General features: G+C 28.3%; 1 protein-coding gene across 1 annotated transcript in view; it reads right to left on the bottom strand.

Annotated features, from left to right (window-relative positions):
- Positions 1-10,337, bottom strand: part of LOC145333270 (uncharacterized) — a 90,209-nt gene extending 79,872 nt beyond the window's left edge. The window contains exons 1-4 of the mRNA XM_080178402.1: positions 10,043-10,337; positions 8,343-8,436; positions 450-557; positions 92-215 (exon numbers count right to left, since the gene is read on the bottom strand). Coding sequence (XP_080034528.1) covers positions 92-215; positions 450-557; positions 8,343-8,436; positions 10,043-10,170 — 454 coding nt within the window. The 5' untranslated portion in view covers positions 10,171-10,337. The remainder of the gene's footprint in view (positions 1-91; positions 216-449; positions 558-8,342; positions 8,437-10,042) is intronic.
- Positions 10,338-11,004: the final 667 nt, after the last annotated feature.

An 11,004-nucleotide genomic window follows, 5' to 3' on the forward strand; every position in this document is an offset into this window, starting at 1 on the left:
TGGACTAAAATTTTTCTCTATTTGTCAGTTTTTATACTAAAAATAACTAGTTTTATAAAATAATAATAGCAAATAGCTTTAACACTCTTACCTATAACATTATCTGCAGAAGTGTTGTAGAATCTCTGATGTCTTTCTTTTATGTTGATGTTAACAAGAGTTGGAGTAGCAACTTGAAGATCTATCTGTTTTCTCACTGGCCGAAATGTTTCTGCCTAAAATAATCATTTATAAAAAAGAAAATTATGTCAAACCATCCATGTCAAATTTTAGTTTTAAAAACAAACGTTAAAATTCTTTTATAAATATAGTATATCCTTTTTTTGTATGTACATCAGAAGGGTAAAGGTCCTACCTAAAAATAGTTATAAACCTTTCCTGGACCTGTAAGAAGCTTTACTGTAAAGAAGAATTATTGTAAATTAGGAAAATAATTTAGTTTAATTTACCTGATTTAACAAACAGATGAATGTTCCATTATGAACAGCAGAATCCACATTGTCAATAAATAGAGTGCAGACCTCCCCATCTCCCTTCATATGGACACCTGTCTCCTCCTAAATAAATTTTTTTGATAGCAGAAAGGCTTTTGACTCTGTCTTCTTTTAATACCCATACAAATCCCATAGAAAAAATTCAACTGTGAACAAAAGAATCTACATTGTTAATAAATGGAGTGCAGAACTCTCTATGCCCATTTGTCTCAACATATAATATAGTTTTATGATTTAAAAAAGTCTTTTGACTCTGTCTTATATTAAAATATACAAATCAATTGGAAAATACAAGATCCATTATAAACTATAAAATATATATTGTAAATATTTATAGTGTAGAATATATTTTCTTTTTAAAAGCAGTATTTCAGTTTTGTCCAAACTGGACAATCGTACAATTCAAGTTGGTTATAATTTTTTATTGCGCCAGCGCGACTTTTCTTCAATTTTCCAAGATATATTTGAGGTTTTCAATTCTATACTTTATCTTCTTTGTATTTTTAAAAACATTCTCTAAAGCTTCTTTTAGCTATAATTGAATAGTATTCTATGACATACATACATATAAAGGTAATTGAAAGTATGAAAAAATCTACAATACATTGCTATGCTATTGAAAAGGCATTAATTATTATTAGAAACCAATAAAAGTGTTTTTACAAAAAATAAAGATATTTTTACTTTTATAATAGGCTAAAAAAAGGAAGTTTATTTTATTGTTTTTATTAGAGATATTGCTTTTAGTACCTTGAATTAAAAAAAAATTTCTTGGGGGGGGGGGGGGAGGGTCAAAAAAATCCCTTAGTAATACCTTGAGATACCTAAAGCTTTAACAGCTAATCAATACAAAGATTGATTAATAATCAAACTATTATAAAAATTGGGGGAGGGGTTGAATTTAAGCACCCATCACCTCAAATGACCCTAGTGGCCTCTAGGTGCGTGACCGCTAGTGATTTAATATAGGGCTACCTAATATTTAGCGAAAGGGAATGTACACAATTGTTGATATTATCAGGAAGGTAGGGAAAGAGGGGTATTGGGCTGGATATTACACAGGTACCCAAAATTTTTAAAACTTTAGATTCTTGGTTGGTTAGTTCAAAACTAGCTGTGGCCAAAAATTGTTTATCCTCTTATGGGATGTAAATCAATTTATCATTGTCTTATCCCTGAATATTATATTGAAAAGAACTTCTATGGAATGTTATTTAATTAGTCAAATATTTTTCACAGTTATAATAATTAATTATAATCAAAAAGAATTTATATACATACATATTTATTTTTATACTGAGAAAAGAATTGTTTTTATATAAATTCTATCTTTCTAATCAACGAACATGTAGCAGTTTAGACCGTTTTTAAGATCTTAAACAACATAAGACAGACACATGCAACTATTATAGTATTCAGGATAAATAGTTATTATCTATTGTAATTAAGGCTCGGCAGCCGCGCAGCAGCCTTGACTAAACCTCAAATTTACACCCGATTGGAAGCTTAAGAAAAAAATTTAAAGAGGGGTTGCCATATTTGGGTCAGGTTTAGACTTGTAGATGATTTTCTTAATTTAAAAAAGCTTACAGGCGGCTTTACGGTGGCTGACGAGCCCTGGTTGTAATTCTTCTTTTATTACCCATATATCATTGAATGTTTTATTCCATTAACAAAAAAATAACCAACCTAACCAAATTAGAAAAAAGTATTAACAAACAGAATAATGTTGTGCATGATTAGCGCAGCAGGTTTTATTATAAAAACAAGGATGACAACACTCATAAATGCGAAGCTTAATAAGTCAGATGGCAAGACAAACGAACATTAACAGATATATATTACCAATATTATAATATTTAGATCTACACATAACTACAGAATTTTTATATGAACTTACTTACATTTTAAGACATGATTATAGAGATGGTTAGCTTATAACTTAACTTACTAACTATTGATCCAAGGAATACATATTCCAAAAATCAAGTAAATAGACTGATAATATTTGATACAATGTTGTCTTGAAAAAAGCCAAATATCATCATTTTAAAAATAGACATACGGACTGTTATTGATTATAGAGTTGCTACGTTTTCTAAATTATACATAACTTTTACGCAATGTTTAAAATCGATAGAACATCCCTAATTTTTGTATTAACGTACAGACCGACCTTAAAGGAAAAAAGCTTATATGGGATGTACGAAATTACAATACCTTAATTATAAGGTAGCTGCGCTAATAAAAATACTAACCAAACCAAATTATAACCCAATAGAAAGCCAGTGAATTTATAAATACAATGGTGTTTTTATAATATTGCAAAATAGATAGCTTTACATATGGCTAAAAAAATTATTTGCTATCGTAAGTTAGAATTAAATTTGATAGGGTCGCTTGAACAAAAAAAATTACTTGCAGTTTCAGAGTTTTAAGTAACAGACATTATGTCCAATCATACTTTCCTATAAGAGAAATAACAATTAATCCATTAAAAAAATATAAACCAAGGCTACCGCAAGCATTACTTCTACACCATTGTTTGTTTCAAATTTAAAGTAAAAAAAAATTTAGTAGGGGGACAATTTCTTTCGGGATGGTAGAACCCTCCCTTAAGATTGCTTAAAACCTTGTCAAGACGTATAAAAAGCTTCACTGTAAAATGAGAAACATATCTTTCAACGGTTAGAGAGATCTTTTCTTATAAACAAAAATGTCCTATTTAAATTCTTTCGGAATAAACAAACAGAAAGACATCCTGTTATTTTCATAATGATATGTTTTTTTTGTTAACATGAAAACACCAGAAATTAACCTTGACCAAATTTTTACTACAAAATCACAGGGAGGAAGGGGACATTGGGCCGTTTATTACACTAGCCCCCAAAGTTTTATAATTACAAATCCTTATTCGTTGACTTCGAGGACACTCATTGAATTTTAATTGGTTGGTTCATAAAGTTTAGTGTCAATACGTTTCAATTACTAATTGTAAAAGACAGAAGGGGTAAATTTATGTATCATCATTAGGGATGTAATCAATTCATCGGCCATTGTCCTTTTTAATCACTGACACAATTATGAGTGTGTATTTTTTTTGTTTGTTTTGAGTGTATAAAAAGATCAGGGATATTGCGACTCTGAGGTGATTGGTTCGAACCTCTGCCAAAATAATGCTATAAAAAGTGTTAGATATCTACAATAGTTTGGATATTTGTGCCTTAGAACATTAGACTTGTTTAGATTAATGGAACATAATCTAATCATTAAGGAGTAGAAGTTATTTTTTCTTTTATTAGCCTATCCATGCATTCTTGTAATAATCATATTGTACACACAATTTATGAGTTCTTTTTATTGCAGTTTGGATTTATTGATTTTTTACAAGGATAATATTAATCATAGGGCAAATAATAAGTTGTATTGAAATACAATAATGACTATTTATTTAAACTTAGTATAATGATTAAAGTATTTAAAACGTAGCTGGACAAAGTATTTAAAACATCAGCCATGTGACGTCATAAAAATGAGGGAGATGAGAGGAGAAGTGGGAAAGAAAACCCCTAATCCCTCATTTTTATGACGTCACATGGCTGATTTTTTAACAGCACCTTGTATGATACAATTATCCTATTCATCTGATTTTTAAATAATGATTCCTAGGACTAAAAAGTACAATATTATAAGCGAGGCATCTATGTAATCAAATCCTAAATATGAGAGTTAGTCTTTTTACTGTTTTTTGCAACAAATTCTTCCTTTTACGCTTTTATGGATATTGTCATCCTTGTTTAAAACTGTTTAATATTCTTTTACCTATATAGTTTTATGTATAATTGCACTACATATATACGACTTCTAATTCATATAATTGATGAATTATTCATAGCTAAGTATTAAATTAATGGTAGGTAATCTATCTATCTATCTATCTATCTATCTATCTATCTATCTATCTATCTATCTATCTATCTACCTATCTATCTATCGATCTATCTATCTATCTATCTATCTATCGATCTATCTATCGATCTATCTATCTATCTATCTATCTATCTATCTATCTATCTACCTATATTTGTCCTATCTATCTATATATGACTTTTAAAACATAAAGATAACAATTAATTCATAGTTCCTATGATAAATGTTCTATATTTTCAGGTATAAGACAATGGGTTATAGATTAATGTATCAAGATTTTATAAAGTACCCAAAGTTTTAGAATTATAACTTTGGGTACCAGTGTAATTTGCAGCCCAATGTCCCCTCCCTCCTTATAGATTTTAATGTTTAATGTAGCATAGATTTTCTATAGATTAATATAGTCTATCCATACGTCTTATTTTAAAAACTTTCCTAAATCTATCTATCTACAATTATAGATATATCTATCTATAACCTTGTAAATGAATATGTAAATGTAATGATATAAAATGACATGTTAATTCTATATGTAAATATTAATCTTTAAATCCATTTAATATTATATTATATGTTTTCAATGTAAGCATTTAACTTTATTTCTAGTAATTATTTTAACAAGGAAAGACTTATTCATAAATATGTCTGTGTGTAATTTAGATAATGTGTCCCTATAAAGATATTTTATAGTTAAGTAAGTTTGGCAACAAGCAATTAAGGTTTTTGAACCCTGTAGGGCTTAGGTACAGTGGATTTAAACCATAATATTCAACTGCACCATCGTATAATATAAAGTAGTAAGTTTGTTTTGTCTGAAGCTTAAGATCTCAATATCTCATAAACCAATTAAGCTTCACATAGCTCCTGTGATGGTTTTTGGCCATTCTATCTTCAGATTGAGGTGTTGGGATGGTTTTAAGCTATTTTTTTCATCCCCTCTCTGCCTCTCTGCCCCTAGAGGCTAGGGAATTAAACTCTAGTCCTATGATAAAGTAGTAAGGTTTTTTATTGTTTAATTAGATCTTGTTAACTACTTCACAGAATTAGTTCTCTATTCGGTGGTTTAGGGCAGGTTTAAATCTATTTTGTCTATTAAAGAATGTGTGCTACGGGCAATGTCACCAGTTAATGTATGAAATAATTATATACATTGGTCATTTGCTTTGACACATTTATATTTTATTTATAATATGCATATATTCTACTTTTAATAGCAGGGATAAAGATTTAGAAAATTGTGTAAATACAGGATAATACAGTGTGTTTTTTTTATGAGAACTTTTTTGAAAGCAATTTTACCCCACTTATAGTTATCAGAATTTAATGATTAATGGCTTATTTTCTTCGTTTTTAAGGCAATTAATAGAACAACAAAAAAATATTTCAGTTTTTATTTAAAAAGTACAGTAAAATCTAAAATTCAAAACTTAGGTGTCAACATCTAAAAATGGTTTTAGCGCATTTTTCTTATGCTCAAATAATCAACCTTTTGCAAGAATGGCTGCTAAACACTTCAAAGTTGAGATATAGAGCTAAAAATGTATACAGATACTATTAGGGACATGTACTAGAACATATCAAAGTTTGAAGGTCATATCTCAACCAGGGAGGGAGTACTGGCCCCCCAAAGTCGACTACAGAAAATCTAATTTTTTAAGAAAAATGCACTAAAACCATTTTTATATGTTGACACCTAAGTTTTGAAATTTAGATTTTACTGTACTTTAAATAAAAACTGAAATATTTTTTGGTGTTCTATTAATTGCCTTAAAAAACAAAGAAAATAGGCCATTAACCATTAAATTCTGATAACTATAAGTGGGGTAAAATTGCTTTCAAAAAAGTTCTCATAAAAAAAACACACTGTATTAAAGAACATGCTTACATTTTTAGAACTCGATTATAGAATTGGGTCACTCAAAATATTGTACATTGTTGTGCTAGGAATCATTGTTCCAAGATTCATATTAATGGGATAATAATATCACACAAAAAGTTGTTGTCAAAAAATATTAAACATGCCTGTTTTAAATGGACGTGCGGACGTTTTGGCAACGATTATTGAGTTTATAAGAATCCTAAACCGTACCTGTTATATGACAATTTTAACATGTCTAAATTAACAAAAAGATCTAACCGTTTCGGATGGACAGACAAACTCTAATTATAGAAAAGCTTCGCTTTTTACAAATATTTTATACTAAGTTTCTTTACTTATCATTTGATTTCTTGAATGATATTGTTAAAGGGGTTGTAAAGTGTGGTTTTCTTTTGACAGGTTAGAGCTTAATTTTACATTTATCTATTATTAATAAGGTTTTATAATAATATAAAACCGATGAAATTATTATGGAGTAGGGCTTTTGTCTGAAGTAAAATATCTCAGAAATTACACCCGATTAAAATGATTTCTACGATCAGATAAGTGGTTTTGGCTATTTTCATACCCATTGAAATTGAAAACGCTATATTGATCTAGCCCCAATTAAAATAGGCTAAAACTTATCATTGTTTATATTTATCATTAAAAATGAAATAAAAAAGATTACCTAACTAACTATGTAAAATACATTGTTAAGTGCTTTGCTAAAGTTAAACTTACATTGAAACAGCGTCTAGTGTCTAATAAAAGAAAACGTCATAAAATACAAATGACTAATGATAGGCCAGTATTTAATTTACCACTGGTCAATTACAATGTATACTGGCCTATCATTGGTCATTTGTATTGTATGTCGTCATTTTTTATTGGACAGTATAAGCTGTATCATTTACATTAAGTAACAAAAAGTTCTGAATGGATGATAAATTATTTCAATTAAATTACTAAAAGATTATTTAAATAAAGAATCTTAGCATTAAAACTCTTTTTTTAATTACATTTTTCTTTATTTCCAGAACTTTAGCTAAAACAAGAATGGATTTAAATAAAATTAGATTACAGATATAAAACCCATAAAAAGTCTTTTAAAAAATTGAAATGCAACAAAAATCAGATAATATATGCCAATTTTTAAGTACTCTTTGGAGACCATTGTTTTGAAGGTCCTCTGGAGTCTATAAAAGAGGCATAATGAAGCATTGAAAAAATTAAAATTAATGTAAGAAATAAATACAAAATTTTGTTTTTAAAATTAATATAGACCAGGTTAACGTTTGGATTTAGAGGATTTACTTTCCATCCAAATGAATTAGCACAATTTATGTAAAATTAATTTAATTTTATAATTTTCAAAGAGAAGTCTAATCTTCTAGTCTATAAGTGTTACATCAATATTGTAAATGGGCTGGGGATAACACACTTGATGATAAATTGATGATAAATTTTGAATGTTGGATTTGGGGAGTATAATAGTTAAGTATAGCTACGTATCATAGACAACTTTCTGTGGATTTTAAAATAAAAAAATTATAAGATTTAAACCAAATTGGTTAGCCCGAAGGGCTAAGGGCCTGACTAACAGAATTGGTTTTAATTTTATGTTTTTCAATATTCGTGGAAAATTGTCTGTATTATGATGCTATGCGTGATTATTTGGCATGGCTGAAAACCGCTTAAGATCAATCAGTTTCGAAGCCAAACTAGAAAGAACATCACCTACCATATACAATAAACATTATAAACTTTTATACAAAGGTCGTGCAAATATATAGTTGAGACATGGGATACTCAAGTCAGTCATAATTAAACTTACAGACTTACAGTCTTGCAGTGAAAGTATTATGTAGCTGTACGTGGTTTTTATAAGAATGATATCGTTAGAAAAAAAACCAATTGTATAAAATATTTGCTAAAAAGTCGGACATCCTTTATATGAAAGGATTTTAACTGGCCCAATTTAATCAACACTTTAATTCTAATTTTTAAAACATTTGTATTTCAATTTAGATGGATTATCTATCTATCTATCTATCTACCTTAGCTCCAGAGCACACAGAATTGAAAGTTCCAGTTTCGTTGATGGCACACAGCTTGCCCCCAGTCGGAGTTCTCCAAACACAGAAGAACCACCTGAAGCAAAAGATCTTTGTAACGGCTGATTTAATTGTTCTATGTAGAAGATGTTACAGTTTTAGGCTATTTCTATAGGTAACCTAAGAAGTGAATCTTCAAAAAATATATTCTATATGTTAATTATAACAGGAATCCCCATGTGCAGTTTGAAATTAATAGGACGATTCTTTCAGACAGATGAACAGAACTACAGTGCTAAAAAGCTTCGGCTTTAATAAAAAATATACACAAATGCACTTCATAAACATTTAACTTTAATTTTTATTTTTTATTAGATTGACCTTCAAATTTAAATTGACTTTCGATTAAAATAAAAATTAGACTTTCCAGTCGATTGGGAATTTGAAATTGAAAAAAATACAAATTAAAACAAATTTGACATAAAAAAAGCTTTCAATACTCTTTAACTAATAGTTTTAATCGTCAGATTGGGTAGTTTTATTTCTTACCATTGGGTATACAACAAAACTATTGACCATTGTCCTATACCTATAAGTCTGTCTGGCTAGCCTTTATTGAAAAATAGATTAACTAATTTGGGAAAACTTATGAACGTAGAATCTTAATTATATTTCCTATCTCTCTCGTAAAAATAAAAAATCTTTTAATACAAAAGCCTTTTCTTTTCTACACTTAGGGTATGTCTGTACATTTTAGTAATAGAATAGAATAGGTATGAGCTATATATTTAGGTATGAGCTATATGTATATTTTTGCTTTATATTTTTGACACTATTAGCTGATTCAAAGACCCATATAAATCAGTGTAGGGTTCCCACCCTGTAGGCAATTTGCTAGCAGACGAAAGGGTCTCCACCACTTCGGACAGGTAGTTGTCATGATTATAAATCTATACTTATACACATGTTGTTAATAAGTTCTTAGCTTAAACCAGCAATGAAAGTTTCTTAAACTTGTCTTATTAATTTCAGACCTTAGATAAACTCTTGTAGTAAGTTAGGTACAAGTTAGGTAGGTTGGGAAAGTTTAAAGTTCGATTGACCGACTAAATGATTTGTTGAACTTAGCTTTCATGGATGCTGTCAGCAAAATAAAACACAGAGAGAGATCTTCCCAAAGGAAGATAGAAACAAGATATTTTAAATGTTTTTTATTTATCAATATATTTGACATTGATAAAATGTTTCTTTTTCTTTTTCAAATTATAAAAGAAATGATAGAAGAAAAAACTGGAACACATAAAGGAGGATATAAGTGACAGATCAATATACACAAAGTGGGGGGACAAATTTTGTGTTTTTTTCCTATTTGGTAAAATATAAAGCAAGAAGAAAATAAAATAGTATAATTTATAATAGATTATTTTTTAAAACACACAATTATTTGATTGAAACTGAACTGAGATAAATAGTATCCAAATAAGTAAAATAGTTTTTCTCGTATTTATTTGATTAGAACCGGTTCTTAGCCATACGAAAAAGTTATGTCTAGCATTGTATTTTATCCAGTTTTCTACGAATATAACAATTGTTTTAATCTTATATTTGTACATTTTTTATCCGCGGAAAGCTGTTTATAATACGATGCGAGAAATAACTATTTTTTGGGTTTTATTTAACCTCTTGCACATATTTATACTTACTTTGTATCAGTAGAGCACTGAAGAGCTACACTCTCCCCCTGGCGGTGAATTTTCACATCATATTCACAGTTTACAAGCTGTACAAAACAGCTGATCAGTAAGACAGAGCTGACAACTTTTTCAATCATTTTTTCACTTTTTAATATGATATATTTTATAAGTTTCTTTTTCAATTACACTTTTAACATAACTGTTATTTTAAATGATTTTCTGAAAAAAGTTGTATTTCACGGTTTAACCACTTTAGTGTTGGTTAGATATTTCTAGATTGTCATTACAGAGGTGCACATTTTTTTATTTTAAGTTGTTTTTTAATAATTCTTTTTTATTTTATTTTATCTGAAATATAAATAATCATGATCATCTTAAGGGATAAGACAATGGAAGATATATTGATGTTCATCCCCATTTATGATAAATAAGATAACCCTTTCTATGTGAAAAATTTAATTCAACATATTAAAATTTAATTAAAGTAACCAAAATTCTTTAGTCCATGAATAGGATAAAATAGTTATAAAACTTTGGGTACAGGTGTAATTAACAGGCTAATTACCACTCCCCTACTGGTAATTAGCAAATTATCCAAAAATCCTAAATGCTAAGTATTTTTTAGAGTGTTTATCATTATGGATAAATTCTTATTTTAGAGTAACTTCAATAATTGTAAAACTTTAACGTTATTGTAGTTGCGCTACAAAGAGTAAAATGTTTCTTGGTCAATTAAAGCGATAAATGTCATATATCAATTTCACAACGAGAAAAAGAAACTTTTTTTTAGTTTTCCTTAGTTGTATTCTTTTTTTCTTTATCTATCTATTTATCAAATTTTTCTTTAAATAAAATCTCTTTTTTATTTGTCTATCTTTCAAAAATACCATCTATCCATATTTTTATTAATCTATTTATTTTATTTATTAATATATTTATCTATGTATCATGATACTTTTATTCAAAAATCT

The sequence above is a fragment of the Acartia tonsa genome, chromosome 12 (assembly GCF_053477335.1).
Source record: "Acartia tonsa isolate MP-2025a chromosome 12, ASM5347733v1, whole genome shotgun sequence".
In the NCBI taxonomy this organism is placed as follows: Eukaryota; Metazoa; Arthropoda; class Copepoda; order Calanoida; family Acartiidae; genus Acartia; species Acartia tonsa.